The sequence below is a fragment of the Pteropus medius genome, unplaced genomic scaffold (genome assembly GCF_902729225.1).
Source record: "Pteropus medius unplaced genomic scaffold, Ma_sr-lr_union100, whole genome shotgun sequence".
NCBI classification, from domain to species: domain Eukaryota; kingdom Metazoa; phylum Chordata; class Mammalia; order Chiroptera; family Pteropodidae; genus Pteropus; species Pteropus medius.
Genome location: NW_024350927.1, coordinates 1,827,427 through 1,854,570, shown reverse-complemented (window position 1 = coordinate 1,854,570; position 27,144 = coordinate 1,827,427). Strand labels below are relative to the sequence as shown.

The 27,144-nt window shown below is 48.0% G+C and overlaps 2 protein-coding genes and 1 pseudogene across 2 annotated transcripts in view; 1 reads left to right on the top strand and 2 right to left on the bottom strand.

The window, feature by feature from the left end:
* SPATA21 (spermatogenesis associated 21) overlaps nt 1–8,641 on the bottom strand; it is a 28,147-nt gene extending 19,506 nt beyond the window's left edge. The window contains exons 1-5 of the mRNA XM_039842022.1: nt 8,513–8,641; nt 6,692–6,834; nt 5,090–5,309; nt 2,453–2,730; nt 2,108–2,156 (exon numbers count right to left, since the gene is read on the bottom strand). Coding sequence (XP_039697956.1) covers nt 2,108–2,156; nt 2,453–2,730; nt 5,090–5,309; nt 6,692–6,834; nt 8,513–8,641 — 819 coding nt within the window. The remainder of the gene's footprint in view (nt 1–2,107; nt 2,157–2,452; nt 2,731–5,089; nt 5,310–6,691; nt 6,835–8,512) is intronic.
* Nucleotides 8,642–14,241: 5,600 nt separating this feature from the next.
* On the top strand, nt 14,242–26,431 carry NECAP2 (NECAP endocytosis associated 2). The gene is made up of 8 exons (XM_039842107.1): nt 14,242–14,381; nt 16,575–16,675; nt 18,779–18,883; nt 18,969–19,050; nt 20,022–20,130; nt 22,472–22,649; nt 25,211–25,295; nt 26,109–26,431. Exons 1-8 carry the CDS (start codon nt 14,290–14,292, stop codon nt 26,155–26,157), a joined length of 801 nt encoding a protein of 266 aa, XP_039698041.1. The 5' UTR covers nt 14,242–14,289; the 3' UTR covers nt 26,158–26,431.
* Nucleotides 20,916–21,034, bottom strand: LOC120585941 (uncharacterized; annotated as a pseudogene).
* Nucleotides 26,432–27,144: the final 713 nt, after the last annotated feature.

Genomic DNA, 27,144 nt, shown 5'->3' with positions numbered 1-27,144 from the left:
CCGCCCTAGCTTCCTTCCTCCACTCTGGCCTTCCTGCTGGGCTTGGTCTAGACAAGCTCATGTCTGTCAGGGCCTTGCCACTGCTGCTGGCTCTGCCCAGAATGTTCTCTGAGATCTGTGCATGGCTCAGGCCTTTCTGTCATTCAGGTCTCGACCTAAATGTTACCTCCTAGACTGCTGAGCAGTCCGGCAGAGAATCCATTGTTTGCCTCCAAGTCCCTCCCCTTGTCTAGCCTGACTTGCATTATTGCTGTCTACAGAGAAACGAGTTATTTGTTCATGTTTTAATGGTCTCTCCCCCAACTAGATTGTAAGCTCCATTCAGCATCAAGTCCCCAATGTCATGACTGGTGCATTGTCCTCAATAAATTAACCAACAATTTCAATTATGTCACTTTTCTCAGTGACATCAAAGGGGCAAGGTAATGTGAATAAAGCACTTAGTACAGAGTAAGTGTTCAGCAAACGATAGTGTTGAAATAATTATAGTTGATAATTCTGCAGCCCAGAAGGGAGACCCAACTTTCCCCCCTTGCCAAAGACTCCATTGATTGTTCTTCTGAATTAAGGGCCAATGCTCAGTTTCCATCAGGTTAATACAAACAAACAACAGAAGCAGTTTTGGAATTCCTATGCTCCATTGTTCTGGGGAAGGTTCCAGGTGGGGACCCCAGGGGGCAGCCATGAGCACAGTCTGTCATCACCTCTCCCACGGTCCTCCGGGCTGCCAAGGTCTAGGGCCCATGGTCCCATTTCAGATCCAGATTCTGAGCCCCAGGAAGGGAGGGGTCTCAGAACCTCCTCAATTATTTTGGGACCCAGCTCTGAGCTTGGCTTTTGGCAGGTGCCCAGCTCAGGTGAAGGATGGTGCCAAGGCCCTGACATCTGTCCTTGCCCCTTTTCAACCCTTCCACATCTGCATTTCTCCCTCTGCCTTCCCTGAGCCCCTTCTCCCTGGCACCTTATGTCCTGTGTATGCTGTTGGACCGACCTCTGTGTAGCTCTTCTCCTGCCACGGCCCTGCTTCTGAGCCTGCAGCGGCTCCCTATGGCCTTCAGACCCATCTTCCATCCACCCGTACAACATGTCCTCACAGTCAATAACATGTACTCACAGTCAATAACTGGAGGGGCGTGTGGGCCAAGGGAGGTGTTTGTGTTTGGTTTCTAATATTGTAGATATTAATCCAGATTGGTATGCTTATGAACTGATCCTGTAGAAATGGAGAGATTGATTGGAAAGGAGAGAAAAGGTAAGAAATGAGAGCTAATGAATAAGCGGGGGGCCAGCCGTCGATGGGGACAGAGACCCACGTTCATGGCTTCTCCTGTAACCAGGTGAAAGTAGGGGTGGTAGAGCTGGGGTGAGAAGAGGCAGTGCTGGTTCTTGTCTATTGCTTCTCACCTTTCAGTGAGGCATGAGGCCAGATCGTCAACCCAGATGCAAGGCATGGAGAGCGCTGTCGGGAAACGACATTCTGGAGCGGGGGTGGGGAACATCATGGCCAGGGAAGAGCAGAGGATTGCCAGGAGCTTCTGACATTAGCGGTCATTGCTTCAGCATGAAACCCATCAACCACACAGGGTTTCTCTCCAGTCGTGTTGAACTGCTCAAGTGCAGGTGGAGGGTGAGTGGGTGGCTGGGTTTAGCCAAGGTCGGGGTTTGGCCAGTGAATACAGAAGAAGGACAGGCACGAATGATGACTGTGTATTCACAGGCTGCCCAGTCAAGTCAAAGAACTGGAAAGTGGCAGAGCCGGTGGAGGTAGGGAAGCTTTGGTTTGTGTGCTGTGACTGAGAGCAAATGAGTGGAAGACATCCACGCTGATATCACTACCTAAGTATTGAGTGAACCTAAGGGTTTCAGAATGTGAGAGCATCCTTGACCTCCACCCAAGATGCACACACGTGCATAACACATGCATACGTGCAAACACGCACATATATGCACGTACATACCTGTGCACACTCACACCAACGCACAGGCACACACTTACACTTTCCCCAGTTTGACTCCAAACACTGTCCCGTTTCTGTTCTGCCCCTGCCCCCTTCCTCCTCCTGAATCTTCTTACCCCCATCCCCATCCCCACTATGGCTCTACTTACTCGTGGAGGAACAGGCCCCAGTACTGGCTTGGTCTCCATAGCCTTGCCCCTAAACGAAGGAGAAACCCCCAAGCGGGAGGGGCTCAGATCAAGCATTGCCCCTTGCACCCACCTTCTCTCAGCTCCCAGGACACTCAAGTCCACCACCCCAGCCTCATCTCCTTAGCCTTCTAATCTCAGAAGGGCTCCTCATTCCCTCACATCCCCATGTAGGGACTTGCCTAAGGTCTTACACCAGGTCAAGAGCAGTCAGAACTAGAATTTACCCCACCTGTAACTTAGCAGAGGAACAATCCTGTTGGGGTCAGGGAGTAGGGTGGGGAGTGGCATCAGAGGATGACTTACCCTTCTTGGGGTGTGTTAAGTCCTGGAGTGGATGGTGGGAAGGAGTTGGCCATCTTTTTCTCTGAAGTTATCATAGGAATTAGGGGCATCGCTTCCTGGAAACTGTCCTCAGGTCCCCCTGGGCCAGGCATAATGTGTTGAGTGCCTATCTCCTTGGGGGACTTGTCTTCCAGTTGCTGTCCATAGCTGTCCAAGGTGCAAGAAGACTCTGTCGATTGCATTATATCTGACTTATTTGCTGCCTGGTGACCTGGGATGGGCTGCCACTCTGGGCCCTGCTGAGGAGAAGGACACCAAAATGGGGAGCCCCATCCTGGCTCCCAAGTGAACCTCAATACTCACCTGGAGACCAGTTATCACATGGTTACTCTGGTCCAGGCACTGCAAGCATCATCTTACTGAGTTCTCTCAGCACCCCTAGAAGGTAGCACAGTTTGGTGGCCCCATTTTGAGGGATGAGGAAATTGAGGCCCATAGAAGGCATAGCCTACCCAAAGTCATGATCACTGCTTCACCGTAGAGGTAGACTGGGAGCCTGGAGAAAATGAGATGATCCTCGGTAAATAGAATTCCCCAAGGGATGTTTCAAAGAGTAAGAATTCTTCATGGCATTTCTTATAGGAGGATTTTTACACTGACTGATTTCAAGATTTATTGTAAAGCTACTGTAAAAAAGAAAGTGTAGTGTTGGAATAAAGATAGATAAATAGGTGAATGGAACAAAGTAGAGAGTCCAGAAATAGACTCACACTTCCATGGTCAACTGATTTTCAACAAAGGTGAAAATTCAGCAGAGAAAGGATAATCTTCAACAAATGGTGCTGGGGTGATTGGATAGCCATATGCAAAAAATGAACCTCGATCCAACACTCACGCCATACACAAAAGTTAACTCAAGATGGATCGTAAACCTACATATTAAACCTGAGAATATAAAACTTGAAGAAAACATAGGAGAAAATTTTATGTGCCCTTGGGCTAAGCAAACATTTCTAAGAAATAACACCAAACGTACAACCCATAAAGAAAAGCTGATAAATCCGATTTCATCAAAATTCAGAACTTTTGTTCTTTGAAAGTCACTGTTAAGAGAATGGAAAAGACAGCTCACAGACCAGGAGAAAACAATTGCGAATTACATATATGATATAGAACTTGTATTCAGTATATATAAGAATTCTCGAAGCTCAATAATAAGAAAACAAACAACCCAATTGAAAAAAAGTCAGAAAGTGAAAAGACAATTCAGAGAGTAAAATGAAAAATTTATAAATTGTCTATCTGGTAAGAGTCTAATATCCAGAATATGTAAAGAACTCTCATAAATCAACAATAAAATGACTAACCCAACTAAAAAAATAGGCAAACTATTTGAATAGACACTTCTCCGAAAAAGATATACAAATGGCCTATAAGCACATGAAAATATGCCCGTCATCGCTAGTCATTAGGGAAATGAAAATAAAGACCACGAGATTCCACCACACACTACACACCTATTAGAATGTTTAGAATTAAAAAGATGGACCATACCAATTTGGGGGGAGACTGTGGAGCAACTGGAATTCTCATACACTGCGAATGGGGACGTAGAATGGTACAACCACTTTGGAGAAAGGTTTGGCAGTTTTTAATAAGTTAAACATACACATACCATATGATCCATTTCACTCGTAGGCATTTATTTGTTCAAGGGAAATGAAAACCTGTGGCTATATAGACATGAATATTTTATTTATAATAGCCAAAAAGTGGAAACAAACCAAATGTCCATCAATAGGTGCAGGGATGAAGAAATTGTGATATGTCCATGCAATGGAATGTTAGCAACGAAAAGAATGAAGTGTTGATCCACACAATAACACAGATGAATCTCCAAATAATCATGCTGACTGAAAGAAGCCAGTCAAAAAGAACGAATAACGTATGCTCCCATTTATGTAAAATTCTAGGAAACATGACATCTATAGTGACAGAACGCAGATCAGTGGCTGCCTGGGGATGGAAGGCAGGTGGGAGAAGGGGCACGAAGACGCTTTTGAGAGGTGATGGATACGTTCATCTTCCTGATTGTGGTGATGGTTTCACGGGTATATATACATATGTCCAAAACATCAAATTATACACTTGAAGCACATGCAAGTGTACGTCAATTATACCTCATTGAAGCTGTCTAAAAACACGAAGTGTTAAAATAAACACAAGTACAAAGATATTTGGTAGTCAAATAAGTTAGAGAAGGCATCGTACTCTAATTGTATCTTGCAAGGTCCCACAAGGCTCACCAGCTAAGACAGTTTCTAGAATGTCCTGGCCTAAAGAAGCCTGTTTGAGCTTCGTTAAACCCAGCACATCCCAATTTTAATTGTATCAGAACTCTGGCCCCAACCTCCTCCCTGCCTCCAGCGCCCGCTGACATTCCATGGGGCACTCACTCTGAAAACGAGCTTTAAAGGTTTGCTCCGGACAATCAAGACTATCCAGAATATCCCAGTGACCTGCACAGACTGCACTTGACATCTCCAGGGCACAGAGAGAAGCAGACACAAGTGCCCCAGAATGGGGTGCACGGGGGTGTTCCTTTGTCTCCCTCATCAGTCAGCCATGCCCTCCTGCCCAGGTCTTCTCCGACATTACCTGGCAGCTCTCGGGGGCCTGACTCTCCACCATCCCTGGGTTCTGCTGTCTCCCCTGCTGGTCCTCATTCTCCTTTCCTGACCTCTGCTGCTGCAGCCCTTCGTGTGCTGCGGGGACCCTGGAAGGCAGCACCCCCAGTTCACTTCCTGGCTTGGCCTGATCCTGGCCTGCTTCCAGCACCTCCGGCTCTTCCTGAGGGGCCCAAGATGACTGCTTCTCCCTGGGGAGAACAGACAAAGGGACACCTCAGCTCCTGGACTGGGGAATATAGTTTTATACTCTACTCCTTTGTAGTTCCCAGAGCTACCTGTGCAGAACGAGGCACACCGTAGGTGCATACTTAATGCCTGAGAGAACAAATGAAGGGCTGACATGAATTCCCCAAATTACAGACACTTTGATGTCCATGTTTAGAGGAGTTAGGATTTAAGATTGTTATTATTATTTATCGTTTTTTAGCAAAAAAGAAAAATCAGAGAGAACCGATTTAGAATTTGAATCTATGCCTATCCATCTCGCTTTAGTATTCTGGAGTACTTCTTCCAGGCTTCTCCCTATGCATATACATGCATATTTGTATGGAGATTTACTTAATTACCATCTTCGAGTAATTGCATAATTTTACATATTTAAAATTACATTGCATAGACAATTTTGCAATCTTTTTTTCATTTAACATTATAGTCTAAATTTATCCCATGCCAAAAATCTTTCATAAACATGCTTTTTAATGAAAGTGTAAAACTCTATATTTTATAGATAATCATAATTTATTTAACTGTAGGCATTTAGGGCACATTAGCATTTCCAAGTTTTTTAGTGTTTAAAATAATGTGACAGTGAAAAATTTTCTGCATAAACTTTGCTTGCATCTCCAATTACTTCTTTAGGGCATATTTCTAGAAATGGAAGAAGGTAAAGACAGCTTTAAGTCAGTTTAAACAAATTGCCAAGTTGTTTAAATCAATGTGTTGAAATGGTTTGCATTTTTCACCAGCGCAGTATGTGGTACCTGTCTTGGGACACTCAAACCTGGCTTTGATTGTAGAGGAGGTTATTTAGAGGTTTTTGGTTATAATCAAATTTAAATTCCTATTTAAATAGGAATAGTCTTTACTATTTCTACTTCCCAAGTCTTTCACTTTGCCTCTCTCTGGCTCTCCTTCGATTTTCTCTTTTTAAAAAGAATACATTCTCACTGCAGACAAATTTAAAAATACATACAATATTCCAAAAATAATAACAATCATTCCATGTAAATATATGTTTCTGTGTCTTTCAGACTCTCTTTTGTTCATTCTTCTATTAATTCAGTTAACGCATATCTATTGAGCATCTACTGTGTGCCAGGCAGAGTTCCAGGCAGGAGAGATTTGAGGCTGAATAAGACACAAAACAGAAGCTTGTGGTCCAGTGGGGAAGCTCAGGCAAAGACTGACATAAATAATTATTTAGCATTATTTGTGCAATGAAAGAGACGTTCAGGTGCCAAGGCTGGGAGGGTCCATCCTGGTCTGGGAGTCCTCTGTCCTCTCTTTCCCCCCTAGGAGGGCTGTGGGGGGGTCTCTCCTAGACCTGCCCTCTGGGAAGCCCCCAGCTCACCCTGGGTCTGCCGGATGCCTCTGCTCCTGGGTCCTGAGCTCCGGAGGCCCCTCCTCTGATGCTTCTCCTTGTCCTGGCCCCTTCTGTGGCCTTTCTGTGGGCTCCTTCCCACTGCCCTTCCCTACAGCATCTGGAAGCACGACCTGGAACAAAAATGCCCGTGGCACTGGCACCTCATTCTGGAACGTTCCCCTCACTCCTGGGCATTATACTGGCCTCAGACAGAGGGAGACCCTGTGCCCAGCTGGGGAAAGTTTTGGAGAGAGGTGGGGATGAGACAAGAGGCAGGAGAGAGAGGCTGCGGCGCAGGGCCTGGCCCAGGTGAGCAGCTGTCAGTCGGCACCCATGGCTCTGGCTTAAACCTGGAGTCCCGAGTAGCAGCTGAGCCAAAGGTATCCCACTGAGAACACCTTGGCAGGGCACCCTGGGGACCTCAAGACACTTATGAGGTCTAAGAGAGGCTTCCACAAACAACTTCCACTGCTTCAGAGCTCAGGCTCTGGAACTGGGTCGTGATAGCCCATTTTAGTCCACCACTCCCTAGCAGGGTGACCTTGAGCCAATGACTTAGAACCAGCTCCAAGCCTCACCTGAGTCAGCAAACTCCAGACGACCTGGCTCTATCACCTGACAATAATTGTAATAATGTAAGATTCTGATGCCAGCCAATACTGAGGGCACCTGCTGGGAGGCGGGGCCTGTGTCACGTGCCTTAGGGATTTCGGTTCTCACCATGACACACATGAGCAATGAGGCTTAGAGGAGTGCAGTGACATGCCCAAGGTCATACGGCTGGTTGAGTGGTGAGACTGGACTCCATGACTACCTTGTTGAAAACAATGAATGGGTGGGCGAAGGAAGCCCTGAATGTTTGCCCCAGCCTCCCTTCGAGATTCTCTCTTCAGGCCCTCTCCCTGCTCCCAGGGGAATCCATGATTTATAACAGAGGCTATAGGGAGAGAGTGATCCTCAACCCAAGGGAATGTTGGATTTTTTTATGGTGACATTTTTTGGCTCTGGGGAGATTAGATGGGTAGAGGGTCTTCTCTGTGCTTCTCAGTTCATGGCACTTGGCACTTAAAAAGAATTGATGCAAAGAGGCTGATAAGTGTGTTGGAGGCTTAAGATGGGGCTAGAGAGGGGCGTGGATGGAAGCCTCGAGCAGCTGTCAGGGGAATAAACGTTATAAGGGGAGCTGGAGGCCAGGGGAGGTACCTGGTAGAATAACTAGGCAATTCTTTTGCTCCTCCAGCATCTGGCTGGTAACAGAAGCCAGCATTCTTTTCATGAAAACCTTTCCTTCTCTAAATGGCCAATGGGGCTCAGTGGAACCAACTGAGTACCACCTCTGGCTCCATTATACCAAGAGATCCAGGCCACTCTGCCCTGCCGTGGTGACTGGTTCAGAGATGAGTACATGACCACAGTCTGGGCCAATAACAGTGATACCAGACTTTTGTCAGCAATTGCAAAGAAGCTCTCTCCCTGCTGGGGATGCTAAGTCAGAGGATGTAAGCTAGGAAGATGTAAGCCTGGAGTGGCCAAGGCAATCCTTACCATCTTGCAGGGAGAGCCTACTTGGGAATGGCACAGAGGAAGGCAGAGTGAAGAGACACTCATTTAGCACCTTGATCCAGCCATACCTGAAGTCTACAGATAGATTTGTCAGTTATCCAAGCTGATGTGTTCTCTTTCCTGCCTAATTCAGTTTGGAATGGGTTCTAAGTGTTAATTAGAGCAGCTGGGGAGGAAGCCTGGGAAGGGGAGGGGAAAGATGTCCTTGGAAGCGGATGTGTCAGAAAATGAGGTGCAGGTTCCTACCTGGCTGACTTCTGATATGGTGGGCTCAACATCAGCCATGTTGCTGGTGGTCCTAAGGCCAGGACTCAGCTGGGCCCCTGGAGACTTGATCCTACCCTCTGTGTACATCTGGGCGTTTCTGTTGTTCATTGTGCCAGGGCCAACGAGGGTACCACAGGAGAAATCCAGTCAAAATTCCACCAAGTCCATTCCCTAACCACTTCTCCAGCAGTCCACGTGGAGCCTGTAATGTAGGGAGCCTGGCTCAGGGGAAGAGGCAGGGCCAGGAAGGGAACACAGCAAAACCAGGGAGCAAGTAGCCACATGCAATTCACCCACATACGTTTTCTAATGCCCACAGTGACTGAGACGTCCAACACGGACTAGGTCACAGAGCAGGAAATGAACCATGGCCTCTGTTGGATGCCGAAACCCAAGCACTTTCCCCTATAGCAGCATTTCCTAATGAGTGTTCTTTGGAATATTAGATCTACAAGGTGCACCACAAAAAACAGGTTCTGAGGCCACATGTGTTTGGAGTGTGCTGAGTTAAAATTAAACAGACTCTTTCCCTGCAGGACTTCTCAGAGTCTTTAATACACTAACGTGCCTTTTAAGGAGACTCCCCAAGAACATCACAGTTGCTGCTGCTGCTACAGATGAAAACCCCCAAGTTCTTCTTGGGGCTAAGGAACAGGAGTTGGGGACATCTGTCTGGGGAACCCTGAGGTCTCCAATGGCAATATGTAGTTCACCGAAGCATGCCCACCCTGCCCTGGACACGGTCCTTTCTAAAGCCCTTCTGAGTGTCTCTCCTGCCTCGCCCGTCTAACCTTATATTCTGCTGTGCCGCCACCCTCTACGCAAACCTGCTTTAATCTGGGCAGACTCCTGCAATCCTAATGTCACAGACCCCCAGGCTCTGCGCCCTCCTCCCACTTCTCTGTCTCCCCAACACCCCTCACCCCCATCCTTCAAGCTCCCGCCTCTTCTCCAAGCTTCCAACCACCTCAGCCCTCTCTCTAGCCTCTGAATTCTTTTGAGGCAATGTCAACACCATTTCTATGAGTACATCACAGACCCCTTTTCAGGCTTAACTAGTTGCTAGGGGTAAATCCTACCCCTCAGCAAGACTGTGTGACCTTGAACTCTTGAAAGTGCTTCTTCCACTTTAAGTCATGGCGGGCCAGCCGACATCCATGGAGGAACCTTCTATTTGCTGGCCACATTTGCAAAAAGCATTCCCCTAACTACTCTGTGAGGTCAGTGGGTTTGGCCCTGTTTTAAAGATAAGGAAACTGAGGCTGAAAGTAGCCCACTGTCTTATCCGACACCACATGGCTGGCCTACAGAGGAAGTGGATTCAAACCCAGACCTGAGTGACTCCCAAGACTGCTTGTCCCTCTGTATTACCTTGTCTCCAAAGAAGACATTTATTCATTTACTCACTCAATCAACAGACACGTGCCCGTGCTGGGCACAGTGTCAGGCCTTGAGGATACACTAGGTGTTCTGATGGCTCTCACAGTCTACCAGGAGCACAGAAAATGTGTCCCTAACTCCTGACCAAGATCCCTCCTTCCTCCTTCTTCCCTCCTAACCTTGCCTACCCTCCAGTCCTTCCTGCAGTGAGGCCTGCACCCCTACAAGCTCCCAGGTGACCCCTCCCCCAACCCAGGTGGCAGCTCCAGTCTCCCGAAGGACTTAGGCTCTCACTTGGCTCGGAGAAGGCAGCACTGGGACCAGGTCCCTCTTTCCTCCCTTGGAGCCCCTCTCTTCTCCCTGCCTCTCTCCCATTAGGGCTCCCTAAGCATTCCCGCTCCAAGGGTGGATGACCCATCTGGGAGAAACCTCCCCCCACCAGACCCCCTCAGACACACCCCCCATTGTTCACTCTTTCCACCTCAGAAAGCGTAGCCTCAGCCTCAGAATTCCCAGGCCCCAATATTCCACAAGCTGAAGTTTTAAGGAGGCAGAGGCTCCTGAGGGCATCCAGCCCTCTCTTTGTCCCCATCGGGAACTTACTAACTGTGAGAATCTGGACAAGAAGAGGAAGACCCCAACCCTAGCAGAAAGGCATGGAATCTGAGGACAGAACTGAGGGGGGTGGTGGCAAATATAGGCTGCCCTCCCCTTTCAGGGTACTTGATTCTTAACTTTCACAGCTTCACTGAGATTAAGTCACATATCATACAACTCACCCTTTTAAAGTGTACAATTCAACAGCTTTCAGTATATTCCTTGATGAATTGTGCAATCATCACTCTTAGTACAGTTTTGTCACCCCAGAAAGAAAGCCCACATCCCTGAGACATCACGTCAACCCTTGCACCCCACCCCTATCCTTAGGCAACCACCAATTTGCTTTCTGTCTCCATGGATTTGCCTATTCTGGACATGTCATATAAATGGAATCACACAGTATGTGGTCCTTGATGACTGTCTTTTCTCACTTAGCAAAATGTTTTCAAAGTTTATCCACGTTGTAACTTGTATCAGCCCTTCATTCCTCTTAATGGACATTATAACACATTTCGTATATTCATTCATCAGCTGATAGACATTTGGGTTGTTTACGCTTTGTGGCTGTTATAAATAATGCTGCTATAAGCATTTGCATACAAATTTTTGTATGAACATGTTTTCGTTTTGGGGGGTACATATATACCTAGGATTGGAATTGCTGGGCCATATGGTAACTCTATGTTTAGCCTTCTGAGTAATTGCCAGACCGTAGGAATGCATCGTTTTACATTCCTACCAGCAGTGAATGAGGGTTCCAGTTTTTCCACATCTTCACCAACATTTGTTATTATCCACTTTTGAAAAAAATTCTAGCCATCCTAGTGGGTGTGGGGTGGGGGTAAAGTAGCATCTCGTTGTGGTTTTGATTTGCATTTCTCTGATGGCTAATGATGTTGAGCACCTTTTCTGGTTCTTATTGGCCATTTGTGTATCTTTGGAAAAATGTCAATTCAGGTCCATTGTTCATTTATGAATTGGATTATTTGTCTTTTTATTATATAATGATAAAGGTTTTTTGTATATTCTAGATACAAGTTTCTTGTCAGATATATAATTTGCTAATTTTTCACATTATGTGAATATTTTCACTCTTTTGTCCTTCGAAGCACAAAAGTTTAAAATTTTGTTAAATTCCCACTTACGTGTCTTTTTTCTTTTGTTGCTTCTGCTTTTAGTGTCATACTAAGAATCCTTTGGATTCTTTTGATTATCGCATAAATCTAAGGTCATAGAGATTTATGTATACATTTTCTTCTAAGAGTTGTACAGTTTTAGTTCTTATATTTAGGTCTGTTATCCATTTTGAATTAACTTTTGTATACGATGTTAGGTAGGGGTTCAGTTTCATTCTTTTTCATGTGGATATCTCATCCAAGCATCGTTTATTGAAAAGACTATTCTTTCTGTATTGAATTTTCTTAGCATGTTTATGAAAAGTCAACTGACTATAAATGTGAGCATTTATTTCTATTCCATTGATCTATAGGTTTATCCTTATGCCGGTACTAGATTGTCTTGATTACTGTAGCTTTGTAGTAAGTTTTGGAATCAGGAAGTGTGAGTCCTCCAATTTTGTTCTTTTTTTTCTTTTTAGTTAAAGTAGAGTTGACATTCAATATTTTATTAGTTTCAGGTAGACATAGTAGTGATCAACATTTATATTCTTTACGATGTGATCACCACAATAAACCTAGTAACCATCTATTACTGTACAGTTATTACAATAATATTGACTATTTTCTCTATGCTGTACATTATATTCATGAGACTTTTTTAAATAACTGGAGCTTTGTACTTCTTATTCCCTTCACTCTTTTTACCCATGCCCCCACCTCCCTCCTCTCTGGCAACCATCCGTTTGTTCTCTGTATCTATCAGTCTGTTTCTGTTTTATTTTTTTGTTTGTTTGTTTTGCTTGTCTAGATTCCACATATCAACTTTTTTTTTTTCGAAGATCGTTCGGTATTGAGTGCTCTTTTATAAATGTTTTCCCCCATCTGAGAAATGGGTGAACTTCTCTTATAAATGTCTACAATGGTTGGAAAATACAACAGAGAAAGATAAGTGACCTATGATATATATATATTTCTAGGGGCCACCAAGGAAAGCTGCTTACGTCAAATCTCCACCTTGTCCCTGGATCTACAAGAAGGCAGCCAGATGAATCACAGCGAGGTCTTTTCCTGTCTGTCTCCTCTGATCTGTGAGCTCTATGAAGGCGGAGCAGGGTCAGTCTCCTCTCTGTGGCCCCAGCGTCTGGCTCCTGGCATCTGGTAGGTGCTCAATGCCATCTTTGTTAGACTGAACTGAAAGTGCCCTGAACATTATAAGACCTGGCTGCCCCTGGCACAGAGTGATGATTCCTTTCAAAGTTCAGAGAGGAAGGTTTCCTACCTGTGGCAGCCACATGGCAAGGCCCAAAACAGTCACCGTGGGCCACCTTCACAGTGCTTGGCTTCCAGAGCAGAAGTGATGGAACTTGGTGCCGATGGGAGACACTACCCCAAAGTTCAGCTCTTAAGAGCTAATCCTAGATGCTCTCAAGGGGAGGGGATAGAGAAAATTTGGGAGTACTCAGTGAATAAGAGATTTGGGATTCTCTGTGCCACACATTGGACCTGACACACTGTAAGTACTCAATAAATTGTCGTGGAATAAATGAGAGAATGAGAAGGATTTTTGAGACTCTGACTATGGTTAGGCCTTGTATCTCCTATAATATTCTGTGAGAAAGTCAAAGTAAGATTGGGATTCTTTTTAAATTACTTATGTTGACCTTAAAATGGTCAGTTATTTTTACCAGCAAAAATTAGATTTATTCAGGAATAGCAGATAATTGCAAAGCAGAACGAGCATGTTATAGCAAAAACTACAGGCAAGTCCAGCAAACAAGTGAGAAAAATTTTACAGGAAAAAAAAGGAGGAAGTTGGGAAGGGGTACTTCGAATGACGTCCATCGGGAGAAAGTGGAGTTTAGGGTGGTGATGGCTTCCCATTGGCTGAGCTTGTTGCTGAGGAAGGAGACACATCTTCCTCCTGCTGGAGTAGTAGAAATACTTGTTGGGAATGCAAGGTAGTCTTTTCCTGTTGGGTTCCTAATTGAGGTGGAATGGTAGTTCGTGAGAACTCCTTCTTCTGGCCTCCTGACTCCATTTTAAGTAAAGTTTCTTTGTTCGGTTTCACACTTGTGTTATTAAACGTCGCTTCTTTGACTACAACTCTTTGTTGAGTCTAGGCCACGTGGGCCCTGGGCACATGGCAGGTTAGGATAAAGGTGTCAGGGTAGGGGCATCACATTGAGCGTGGTGGGTCAAGTAAGGATTTCTTTTGGAGAAGAAGGCTCGGTCAAGTCTTACAGAGTCAGGAGAAGGAAGGACATGCTGGAGAGGGGAAGAAAGTCTGAGACTTCAGGGTGAGCTGTGGAAATAGCTTTGAATCTCAGCCAACTGGGCCCCAGGTGTAACTGTTGAGGCGATGAGGCTGACCCACGACCAAAGGTGGAGTCTGTATTGACTTTTTCTCTGCAGCCCCTGAGACCTTGAGGGAGGAGGACGTCCCCAGAGAGCCCTGGTCCTCATCAAGTGGATTTCTGGGTTCGACCGCCGCACGTCTTGAGCCAGGGCCGCCAGCAGAGGGCGAGCGAGCGGGCGACGAGGTGCTGAAGCCCGCGAGCTGCCGCTCTAGCCTGACCTAGGTCATAGAGTCGCACCGCTTCCGGCCCCCCTCCCCCGGCTGGGAAGGAGCCGGAAGTCTGGCGGGCTCCGGGCACCGAGATGGAGGAGGGCGAGTACGAGTCGGTTCTCTGCGTCAAGCCAGAGGTCCACGTCTACCGCATCCCGCCGCGGGCCACCAACCGTGGCTACAGGTGACCGCCCGCCGCCGGGCCAGGCTGGTCCCGACTTAACCCCTTCCCCGCCCCCCCGACACGCCCACTGTGGGAGCCGAGGACAGCCACGGCCAGTTTAGGGACGAGGGGGCAGGTAACGCTGCGGTTTCTCCCGGTTCGTGGCCAGAGCAGGGCGGGGAGCCCAGGCTTTCGGCCGTCTCGGTTCCACGCAGCGGGCTCCCGGCAGCGGGGAAGGCGTTAAAGCGGTGTCTAGCGCTTGGGGATCCGGTGAGCTGCCAGGTACCCTAAACGTGGTGTGGAGTGGTGGTGTCACAGACCTTTTTTCTTTTAGAGCTGACTGGCCTTGATAGGATCCTTGAAAAGCCTTAAGCGGGAGGGGACCTATCACAGGCGGAAATCCCGGAGAGGAAGGAAAGGAGCCCAGAACCGGCCAAAAAGACCGGTCCCGGGAAGTTTTCAGCCATCAGTTTTAAGCTGATGACGGAAGCCAGGGACCCCTCCCTGCCCTGCTGCCTGCGCGTGGACTATCTGATACCTTATCAGTGCCTGTGGCAGTTGGGAGGAATCCATCCCCATTTCTCTGGAGCAATGTTCCTGAGACGAATAAACACATACTTGGAGAATATCTGGAGGGGATCACAGGAAACTCCCAGGGGAGGGGAACGAGGGTTTGAAAGGGACTGCCTTTCACTGTATACCTTTTTGTACTGTTTGCATTTTGTTACCATATGTATGTATTATCTATCAAGAGAAGATGAAAATATTAAAAGAAAAAAGATGTAGCTGATACAGACAGCCTGGCCTATGGCTATTTTGTGCTGCTGGGCCAGAACAGGAAGCGGGGTGGCTCTTGAAGGCAATGTTTGTTCAAGTTATTTGGAAATACAGGATTGGCCTGCACCATAGGAATGATGGAGGGTCCACAGATCTGGCCTCTTGTTAATGTCCAGTTGGATTAACATGGGTTCATAGCTGATTTTGTAATGAACAAAGATTTTATTGAACACCTCCTACATCCAGAACATAATTTTAAAATAGTATGAAAGTAACAATAACAAAAACACATTTGCTTTTCATCATCATACTGGAGATGGGGCACCAAACCCGGAATGGGCAGTCGTCTACCCTCAACCCCTTCAGTAAGGATGGGTTGGGCCCCTCTTGGACCCCCAGAGAGGAAGATTACCAAGTGTAAGGACTGGCTGGCTGGTTTGGCATAGCGGAAACTGTCAGCGCCTGCACTTCAACCTCAGAGCCCTGCTTAGCCTGAATCTAAGGCCTGTTGCCTTAGAGGAACTGAAACTAAGTCTGCTGACTTGTGAAGTGAAAATGTGCATTTGTGAGCCCTTCCAAACAACCTGTGTCCACAGTTAACGATGTCTCTCAGAGTCCTGGCATATGCTTAGGGACTTCCAAGAAAAGCCTCTTGGAAATACCCAGAGTTCTTGTGTAGGGGTTTTACTGAGCTGCTTTTTAGAACTGTGAAGTTATTGCTTTAAAAGAGCTAAGAGAGGCCATTGTGATAGGTCCATGGTTGCCTGTTTTTTTTCTGCTTAGGATACCTTTGAAAATGTTTCTTGAACACCCACTCACTTTTTTCATGTGTACCATTGCTCTCCCTTTCTCTACTGATGACTGCTCCCCTCTCGTTTAAGATGGTCTCAGTGGTCCCAGATGGTCACTCTAACCACTGCAGCCTAGCAGTGTCTTAAACAAACAACGGGCCCCAGGAGCAGCTTCCTCTGCAAAACAAATAAAAAAATCTGGAAGTCCTATTTCAGAGAAGGTCTCTGTAATCTAGAACGGGGGTCAGCAAACTACAACCTACTACGTTTGCATGGCTCACAAGCTAAGCATAGTTTTTACGTTTTTAAATGGTTGGAGAGATTTTAAAATAAGAGTATTTCATGATGTGAAAATTCTATGAAATTCGGATTTTAGAGTTCATAAAGTTTCACTGAAATACAGCCACACTCAGTAGGAACCATTTGGTTAAAATACTGAAAGCACCAACACATTCATGTACTGTCTTTGGCTGCTCTCACTGTACAGCGACAATGAGTGGTTGTGACAGAGATCGTGTGGCCGTTTTCAGAGAAAGTTCATCAACCCCTGGCCTAGAGCAGGCAGCCACACGTGCTCCCCATCCCCAGCGTTGGAGTAATGGAGCGGGAGCCTTTGGCAGGGGCTCAGTGGTTTTTGTCCCCTTAGGGCTGCGGAGTGGCAGCTGGACCAGCCATCATGGAGTGGCCGGCTGCGGATCACTGCAAAAGGACAGGTGGCCTACATCAAGCTGGAGGACAAGACCTCAGGTAAAGGCAGGGAAGCCAGCGTGGGGCTGAAGGGCCATGCCTCCCACTCTGGGAAGGGAGAGGCAGCTCAGGCCTGGCCAGGCCCCTCCATGGTCATGGGCACCTGTCCTGGAAATCGAAGACCTGAGTGTGCCTTTAAGCAGCCTTCATTTCCCCGACCTTTAGTTGTAGTAACCACTTTCCCAGGTGTTAAAGCAGTATTTCCTGTCAAACATCTGTTCTTTGGGACAGTTCTTAAGAAAATACTAATTTTAGAGCTCAAGGAGAGAAGGCCTGTGGATTGGTCCCAAATGGGAAGCCCCGGAGGTTATCTTGAAACAAGTTGGGTGACGACGCACAGCACTCGGCTGCTGAGCTTGGGTTCTCACTCGGGAATTCTGTGTATTGCCCAACTGGTAACTCCCCAGATTGACCACGCCTGTTAACTGAAAGAGCTGCAAACTGTCCCATTCAGCCTTGTCTTTGGTGAAAGGATGAGCCACGCTGGGCTGTGTTGAGGTCAGCTGGCAGATGTCACTTTGGGGAAAATCTGTTTGAAAATCTCTTTAGAAGGTCACCAGTGCCTCTGGGTGAGCTGTGGCAGGCAGCACGACCTGGAATAGCCCTGGCCCCGGAGCAGGGGTTGGGCACAGTTCCTGCCTAGTGAATTGCCTCGGCATTTGGTCATCTGTTTTTCTACTATGTAGAAATTTTTCTTTGTGGAGCGGAACAAAGTGCAAAGAGTCACAAGCAAATGAATTTCTTAGAACTGTGTCATTTTTGTCTGAGCTGTGGAACCTTGGATGAGGTTCTGGCGCCTCAGCTTCCTTTTTGTCTAAATGGGGATCACATTAGTTCCTAGTTCACAAGGTCGTTGGAAACCCATCCAGTTGCTTTGTAAACTGCAAGGTGACCCAAAGCCTTGATTTGTTCTAGAGCATTGGGTTGGCGGGGTGAGTACTGTCTGAAGGGGAGTTGAAAGAGACAGCCGCCCTGGCTAGGCCAGAGAACTCCGGCTGTGGGATTTGCTGGGATGTCCTAGATGTTGTCACAGGGGAATGGCAACGCCTGTTTTCTGGGGACCTTAGGAGCTGACTTTGAGGTGACCACCTAGTATAACAGCCAGGATTCTCTTAGCTTGGGGTCATGCGCACTGGGTGATGTTTATCTCTCAGTTGCCAGTCACTGTGAAACCAAAAAAGTCTCCAGACATTGCCAGATGTCCCTTAGGGGATGGGGAAGCAAAATCACCCCTGATTGAGAACCACTGTTCTAGGTTGAAGGCATCCAAATGAGTCCCAGATCCCCAGGTACAAAACTAGTGAGGCGGAGAGATTAACAAGAGGCCACCAATTTTTTTATTCAGTTCAGCCTTGGATTGCACAGTCACATCTGAACCACAGGTTTCAGTGGAAAACATTCGGTTAAATAAGCACCGACAAAGATCAGCATATGAGAAAATGAAGGCAGTTGTAAATGCTCACAGAAGTGTGTGTTGCACTGCACCCTGGAGAGTCACAGTGGACAAGGGGATGCATGTCACAGGGGCTCCTTTCAAACTAGTCATTCTTTTGCCCTGTCTCCGAGAGTAGATTAAATCAAGCTGCTTCAGATTCTTCTGTGGGTGCAAAAACTTCCTGCCTCCTTTCCACTGGGTTCATTGGCTCCTCTGTAGTCCTGCCCCAGGTACCAGGCCTTTTCTGAAGATACGGTATACCTGGACCTGCCTGCTTCCGGGCCTCCAGGGTGAAGGCAGGTAATGTGAGTGGGTAAGGCAGGTGGAATAGGTGGCCCACAGCTCTGGTCCATCATTCTCATTTGGGGTTGGAGGCCCAGCATTGCCAGAGCCTTTGATTTTAAGAGAAACCAGGAATCTAGATTATTTTACATGTAATTTGATTTTGAAATATTAGACAGTTAAATTAAAAATGTTAAAAACTGTAGGCCACCTCTGACTTAAACCTTTCTTTGGTTATATTCCTGTGTCTTCTCTCCAGCCAGAATGGCTTTGATTTGAACCCAGAGTATGGTTTGCCCATCTGCCTCGCAGGAAAAAGGCCCCAGTAGTATGATAGAAATATCAGGCTGGGGGGTCTCAGGGCTCATCCTAACTTGTGCTTTCAGGGGAGCTCTTTGCCCAGGCTCCAGTGGATCAATTTCCTGGCACAGCCGTGGAGAGTGTGACAGATTCCAGCAGGTACTTCGTTATCCGCATTGAAGATGGAAATGGTACGCCAGGGTCTTGGTACTTCCTCCTCTTGTGAAAGGTTTCTCTGCCTCTGGAAGGTGAGACTGACCATGTGTTGTCCCCCAGGGCGACGGGCGTTTATTGGAATTGGCTTCGGGGACCGAGGTGATGCCTTTGACTTCAATGTTGCATTGCAGGACCATTTCAAGTGAGTGGTTCCAAGACACATATGCTCATGGCTCCTCCTTTTTCCTGGACAGAATGGTTTCCCAGCTTAGGAGACCCAGCTGTGTGGTTTGTCTTCTAGCAGCGCCTCAGGAAAACCCACTTGTCTTTTGGGGCAACTAGCTTCTCCGCGCTCTGCTAGTCCTCATCTCAGCTTTGAAATCACCTCCTTTTCCTGAGGCCCGACTCTACCACCCTAGTCAGCTGGCCCAGCCTTTGAGGGATCACATCTCTTCCCTTACCAGGCCCCAGAGCAGCCAGAGTCCTTGTCAGGCTCCTATGGCCTTTGGGGGCCTGTTCTTCTGTGATATAAGTATGCTTGGATTCCCAGGCCACCCAACAGATGCCCTGTTGGTCCTTTCTGGAGCTAAGAGGCAGGGCAAGAAAGGCTGCTTTCCTGCCATCTGCAGGCTTCCGCCTCTGGCTTCCAGCAAGTAGAGAGTGTGCAGCTGCTCACATGGGTGCCTGTGGCTCTTCCCTGTCCTGGTGCCCTTACCCCGAATGGCTGCTGGCTGGATGCCTTATGGAGGGTGGGAGACTTTTGTCCTTCCTGAGCATTTGTCTTGTCTCACCGTGTACCCTCTGAGCCTATGAGGCAGGGCTGGGGCCAGACCTCGTCTTAGCATTCATGCCAGGTGCTGGGGGTAGAGGGCCAGCTTCTTGGATTCACTGAAGACCAGTCTTAGGACCTCCTACATAAGTGATCTCATTTAATCGGTATGGCAGGCTTTAAGACATATAGAATGGTCCTTCCATTTTACTATTGAGGAAACTGATAAGCATGCAGCTAAAATGTCAGAGGCAGGATTTGAATTCGGGCTTAACTCCCAAGCCTGTATTCTTCCGCCACCTGATGCAACAAAGGTCTCATTCCAGACTGATGGCAGGTAGTGAAGTGAGTGTGCTAATGCAGGGCAGCTGGTCCCTTCCTCGCCTTTGTCTTTTTCTCCCCAGGTGGGTCAAGCAGCAGTGCGAATTTGCAAAACAAGCCCAGAACCCAGACCAAGGCCCCAAATTGGACCTAGGCTTCAAGGAAGGCCAGACCATCAAGCTCAACATTGCAGTGAGTACCACCCTCGCGTGGCTGTGTTGGCCACAGTCAGGTGATACCTGTGGCCACCACGCCAAGCCCAGCCCTGGGCCTATCACTCTTTCTTGGGGCAGAGCGGGTTCTCGCAGCTCAGCAGATGTTTATTGAGCAGCTGCCTTGCCCAGGTACCACATTGAGGGTGAACAAGAGGCCTCTGCTGTCCTAGAGCTCAGAGTTGAGCAGTGATGGGCAAGTCAAAATGTGATTACAACATGGCAGAAGAGGTTCTGTGACCTAGGGATGTCCTTAGTGCTGAGTTCCTAGAGGAAAGACATGCAGCCCAGAGTTAGGTAAACCAAGGAAGGCTTTCTGGAAGAAGTGACCTGTAAGGAAGAAAGGAAAGGTCAGAGGGTGGTTCAAACAAAGGAACAGCATGTGCAAAGCCTCTGAGTTGAGAAGGAATATCAGTCACTTGCTGCCACTGCCGGTAGTTCTGTCCTGGCTGTTAGAGTTGGGGTCAGTGCCCACCCCAAGCTGCGTCTTGGCCTTGCGCCTTGAAAGGAAGATTTGGGAGTGCTGTGGGCAGGAAGGGATCAGAGTGGGCATGGGGAGTCATGGGCAGCGTCTGCAGGTGGTGGTGGTGTTCTGGCTCCCTGTGTCTTCGTCCTGAGCTGCCCTGCCTCTGGCTTTCCCTGTTCGCTCCTGTGAGAGGAGGAAAAGGTTGGACTGGCTGGATTGCCAAGACTTGGCCTTCACCTTCTACGGGATGGAGTTGAACTGATTTGGGGGAACCAAGGACCAAATGGATTTTTTTTTAATGCCTACAACACCTGATATTCCAAGGTGGTCTCCCATCCAAGTACTAACCAGGCCCAACCCTGCTTAGCTTCTGAGATCAGATGAGATCGGGCACATTCAGGGTGGCATGGCCATAGTGGATTTGTTTTTTGAAGAAACTTTGTAACCCTAAAATAATGCTCTTCCTCTTTACTTACTATTTCTTTCTCCTCTTTTCTGCTTCATGCTAGTGATGATTTGGGACCTTGAAGTTGGCCAACTGGCCCTTAAGAGAAAAAGCAGGTCATACCCAGTGGACTGGTTGGGATGTGATTCTTTCTCTTGCTGGGAGGAAACTAACATTTACTGAGCATCAGCTGTGTGCCAGGTAGTGTTTCTCATATAAATTAAACATGCTCCCCTTTTACAGGTGAGGAAATTGAGGCTTGGAGAAGTTACGAGACTTGCCAGAGTCATAGAGCTAGAAATAACCGGCACAGCTGGACTCACATGGAGCTCTTTGGGAGCTTTTGACTTGGGGCTTAGTCTTAGCATTTGATTAAGCTGCTGCTCTCCTTAAGAGTAGAGAACCAGGTCATCTTCATCTTTGTAGCTGGTGCTGGTTTGTGGCTCATGCTTGGTGTTCAGGTTTTTATTCTCTTAGTATTTCATTGAAGTGTAACACGCATACAGGAGAGTGCACAAATTACAAATGCAGGACTCAGTGAATTTTTCAAAACTGAACTCACCCACGAGCTAAGCCCCAGCTCAAGAAGCAGATTAGCAGCTCTGTGGAAGCCGCTCTCTGCTCCTGTCCAGTAACTGCCTACCTCAGGTAACCACGGTCCTAACTCTGAATACCCTAGATTTTGTTTTCAGTTTTTGTTAATCGAATCATACACTTCCTACTCTTCTGCGTGATTTCTTTCTTTCGCTGGTGTAGTATTTGTGAGAGCATCCACGCCATTGCATGTAGTTCATTCATTCTCATCGCGGTGGCATATGCCATTGCGAGAATGTATCCAGTTATTAACCCATTTACCTGCTGGTGGGCGTTTGGGTGGTTTCCAGTGGGGGCTGTTACTAGCGCTGCTGTCAGCGTCCCAGCACAGCGTCCCAGTGGCTTTCGGCGCGTGCACATGTGCACTTCTCTTGGGTCTGTATCTAGGAGGGAAATTGCAGGGTCGTCAGTTCCTGTGTCCAGCTTTCTAGTTTCTTTCAAACCGTTTTTCAAAGTCATTTTCCCAGTTGACACTTCCAGCAGCAGTGTTTGGGTGTCCCGGTTGCTCCATACCCTTGTCAGTCCTTGATATTCTGTGTCTTAGCCATCCCGGTGGGCGCGTAATGGTATATCATTGTAGGTTTGGTGCGCATTTCCCTGATGATTAATGAAATCAGATGCTGGGTTTTAAAATTAAAAGTATTCGTGATTGTTTTAGAATCGTGAGGCATTGAATATAGCTCGTAACAGTGAAAGCGCTGGATGGCTCTTGACCATCTTTTGGGCCCGGGGTCACCGCGGCCCTCTGCGTGGCCTTTCGTGGTAGCAGTGGAAACTCCAACAGCACTGACTGGTTCACACTCCTCCCCTCCCTAGAACGTGAAGAAGAAGGAAGGAGCAGCTGGGACGCCCCGAGCCCGGCCCGCCAGCGCAGGAGGACTGAGCCTGCTGCCACCTCCCCCGGGGGGGAAAACCTCCACCCTGATCCCTCCCCCCGGCGAGCATTTGTCTGTGGGGGGATCCCTTGTCCAGCCAGCGGCTGCTCCCGGTTCAGGTCAGTGCTCAGGGGTGACCGTACTTGTTGCTAAGTCTGCACTGTGGGTTCCTCTTTCCTCCCGGCAGCTGGGGCCCCATGGCTGTCCCTCCTCTTGTATCCATCTGTCCTGTATGTGACAGACTGGAAGGTGAGCACCACAAAGCTGATCCTGCCCATACTGGGTAAGGGGTTGCTCTGCCCCCTGATGCCCACCACTTACCCCTTCAGCGATGGGCAGAGATTTCGACTCATTTATTGCTGTGAAGTCAGCAAGTAGGTTCCCGGTTCCCAGAGGCTGTGCAGTGGGTGTTTGAGTGAGTGGGTGATGGAGACAAGCTCTCTGTTCTCAGGACGCTTTGAATCATGGGCACAAAGACCAATTGTATGAGGACTCACCATCAGCGGTCATGATCTGGGGAGGCTTCGTGAAAGAGATGGCATTGAGCTAGGCCTTGAAGGACGGAGATTGGGACAGGGGACGCTTGTTACTCAGAAGAGCTGAATAGGGCTCAGACTTAAACATCTGGTGTATTTAGGGAGATGGATGCAGCATAAGTATGCCGGGGTGAGTGATGGGAAATAAAATTGGAGATTTAGTTTGGAGCAAGCCCCTCAGTAAGGCATCGGGGTGCTGAGCAGCTGAGAGGCAGCTCCCCTGGCAAGCTAGCTGTGTGGTGCTTGTTCCAGGATGTAAAGAATGCCTTTTAGAAACCCCAGAATTCTAGACGTTAGTGCCTGTGCCAGCCTCTGATAGAGCGGGATGCCATCCCATTCCCTCGACCTCCCCTCCCTTCCTGATGGTCCAGCCCAATGCACCTAGCCTTCCCCAGGCTCGGGGATTGTCAGCAGCCCACTTTCTCCACACAGCGCTCACCAGGTTCTTGGGGGCAGGATCGAGGCAGGAAGCCTGCTTTTTTTCCATTTAAGGGCTATGGGCATTGGGCCCCCTATATGGAGATTGGGCTTCAAGCCTCAGCCACATGGGGAGCACCCCAGCCAAGGAGGGTGGCAAGAGTAGCAGGCAGCAGCTCCCCCTGCCCCTGCCCTAGGAATTATTCTTTAAACATTGGTTCTCAGAGCGAGGTCATAGGACCACCTGCCTGGGCATCACTTGGAGCGAGGGCAGGAATCTGCATTGTTAACATTTGTATGCTCCCTGAGGTTTGAGAGCCACTGTCTTAGCCCGTCTCGGCTGCTGGTGCATTTTTAACAGACAATATGGAGACCCTGCTGTGTGCCAGATGGCATTTTAGGCCCTGGGGATACTCCCAAGTATAGCACCAAGTCCTTGCTCTCCAAGGCTTATGTTCTAATATACAAGACAGACAATTAGCATGTCTACAAACAGAATGGTATCCGATGAGAGTCATGACTTGCTGATATTTATTGAGCACTTACTGTATACTCCAAAACCAGACTGGCTGAGTTCAAATTCTAGTTTACCACTTGCGTGATATTCAGATAATTGCCACTTCTCTGTGCCTCAGTTTTCTCATCCGTAGGATGGGGGTAGTAATGATACTTACAATGTAAGTTTCTCGTGAGGATCAAACGAGGTCATCCACGTATAGCCCTTATGAACGACACCCCAGAACATTGTTAAGTGCTCGCATTTGTTAGCCCTCGTTTTAATATTGTCATCATCATCATCAGTATGTGCTGAGCCTGTTCTAAGCATTCCACATAAATTCACATTTAAACCTCAGACAGGCCTATGAAATAGCCACTGTTCTTGTCTCCATTTTAGAGATAAGGAAACTGAAGCTTAAGTGACCTGTATAAGTCCTGGCCTGTCCTCCCCCAGGGACTGTGCTGAGAGGTTCCAATGAGATAACAGACGTTAAGCATTTGGTGAACAGTAAAACTGAACCGTTGAGGGCTTGAGTTTTATCTGGTCTCCCAGTCCAGAGCAGATTAGAAATAGCTATTGTGTTGGAAGGCGGAGGGTGGCAGGCCAGGGCCTTCAAAGGGACAGCGGGCAGTACTAGGGGAGGTTCCAGAAAAGTACAAAAGCCAGCACTGCAATCCCATCATGCCACCAACCTTAGTGAAGAGCTACGCAGACACCAGCTTCCGTGGTACCTCTTCTGGAAGGCTTTCCCTGACCCCTAGCCAGTTTGGCTTCTAGGACTCGGGACGTCTGGCACATAATTTTCTTTGCTGGTTGACCTGGATACTGGACTGAGGGCTTTATATGAAGATGACCTTGCAGTTTGGGTGGGCATTCTCCATTCAAGAAGCCAGGGCAGGCGTTAGTAAATTTTAAACAGATTTCCAAGATAAACTGTTAAAAACAGGGTCAGCTTCAGGTATGTGTGATAGACGACATGTGACTCACCCTCACGGGCACCTCTCCCTTCCACCTGTACGTGGCTTTCTCTGTTTTCTTGTGATTATGGTAGAAATGTGTGGCACCTTGTTGATGTCTGTTGCCTAAAAGCACGTCTCTGAGTGTTGTGTTTCTCAGCCACCTGGAATCACGAGACTGATTTCAGGGTTACTGAGACAATCAAAAACAGAGCTATCTGACTCCTGTCTCCTCTTTCCTTCCCGCCCATCGGACTCGGGGACATCAACAGGAGGTGCCACTGTGTCCTGGCCGCAGCCCAAGCCTGCCACTACTGCCACCGCCGACATCTGGGGAGACTTTACGAAATCCACAGGGTGAGGAGGGTCACATTCTCTGTGGCAGAACTTGGACCAGGGCTGTTTCTCTAGAAACCTAGGATCGCTCCAGGTGCCTCCCCTCTGATTGGACATCCACAGGCCAGCCAGAGGATAGAGCCCCAGAGTGCCTGCTCAGGTGACATGCTTCTCTCCGTGAAGGTTTCTGTTGCTCTCCACTGCTAGGTGGTCTGGAGCCACCTCGTGCAACTATTTCTGGTCTTTAAACCACCTTAGCAAGTGCTTCGGCTTGTCCCCAGCACCTCCCTCTTCCTCCCCTGCCCCCAGCTACCTCAGAACACGGGGCTGAGAGTTAATCTGGGTTCTGGCCTTGGCTCATCCTCATGAGTCCTTTGAGACAAGGTCTCTTGCCTTCTCTGGCTCCATACAATTTTAAGTCTTTTACCTGGGGTCAGTGTGAAAAGATGATAAAATCCTGTTACTGCATTGTTTATGTGGACAGGCTCTAGGATGAGTCAGCACACATTCTATAAAGGACCAGAATGCAAATAGTTTAGACTTTGCAGGTCACATGGTCTCTGCTCCAACTACTCAGTTCCTCTGTTATGGCTCAGAAGCAGCCACAGACAGTTTGTAAATGAATGGGTCTAGCCGTGTACCAATAAAACTTTATTTACAAGAACAGGCAGAGGGCTAGATTTGGTCCCTGGGCCGTAGTTTGCTGACCTCTGCTCTAGAATATTCCGGGGCTGACTTCTTGGAGCTCTTTCTGTTCAGAGAGTAGCCACCTATTATTTTCTTTTATTTTCAAGCATCTAAACCCTCCCATCTCTCTCTGTTTTCCCTTTATAGGTCGACTTCCAGCCAGACTCAGCCAGGCACAGGCTGGGTCCAGTTCTGACCCGAGCACAGCTCTTATCCTTACACAACTGCTGGAACGGAGCTGCTTCATCTGGGCCAAAGGAAGGAGGCCGAAGCACTCCCCGGCCAGCCCCTGTTTGGGGCACGACTCTCCTTTCCTCCTCGCCTGACTCTCTTGATAGACTGGGCATGGTGGGCAGTAAATTGGCACCATGTCATGCCATTTCCTGGGATTCAGGTATGCAGCCAGAACACAGAAGAAGAGCTCCAGGATCCCTACCCTGTCTGTCCTCTTGACGTGAGACTCTGAGACTACTTTCATCACAATGACCCACATTAAACACAAGCCCCCAAAAGCAAACGAAGGGGTGGAGTGTGCTGCCTGGATTCGCATCAGCCCTTCTCACGTGATCACAGTTCACAAGGAGGTGCTTTCTGCACTCCCATTGGCTATGGGAGCTTCAGTCAAGGCAGCTTCAGAGGAGGGTTTCCTTCCTGATTTCTTGCAGGTTTATAGGCTGCAGCTTGAGCAGACAAATCAGAAGGGGAATTGAGCTTGTTAACTCGCTTTTTAAAAACATTTAACATCTGCTTTGCTCATGTGCCCATCTGCCCTATACGCGTTCTCTCTGCTAAAGGGACGGTTCCTGCAGTATGCCCGATCGAGATCCTCTGAAAGCATCCCTCACTGTTGACCACAGGCGCTGCTCTGCGCTTCAGGAAGCAGTGTTCACGTCAGCCACGTAGCCTGATATCCATGCCTTGCAGGCCAAGTGGGCAGTGCAGGACCAAGGAAGGTGCTGGAAACCAGGTGGACAGCGTCTGGGCAGGGAAGTGGAAGCTGTCCTCCCGGAGGCGGGGGTTCGGCCTTGCTGTCCACTGGCAGCTCTGGGCTCACAGACTCACAGTGCAGTTCCTGGTGGACTGGGGTTTTCTTGGGGATTTCTTAAGTGCCTTGTTTGCAGACAACCTCTCTCTCTTTTCCTTCAGGGATTGTACATGACAGACAGCTCTAAGTGAACTGGAG

Excerpts from the sequence above, each read along its gene's own strand:
- NECAP2 (XM_039842107.1), top strand. The coding sequence starts at position 14,290 with ATGGAGGAGGGCGAGTACGAGTCGGTTCTCTGCGTCAAGCCAGAGGTC. Across the intron at positions 16,676-18,778 it reads GCTGGAGGACAAGACCTCAG|GGGAGCTCTTTGCCCAGGCT; the intron begins GTAAAGGCAGGG and ends TTGTGCTTTCAG. Across the intron at positions 22,650-25,210 it reads AGCGGCTGCTCCCGGTTCAG|GAGGTGCCACTGTGTCCTGG; the intron begins GTCAGTGCTCAG and ends GGACATCAACAG.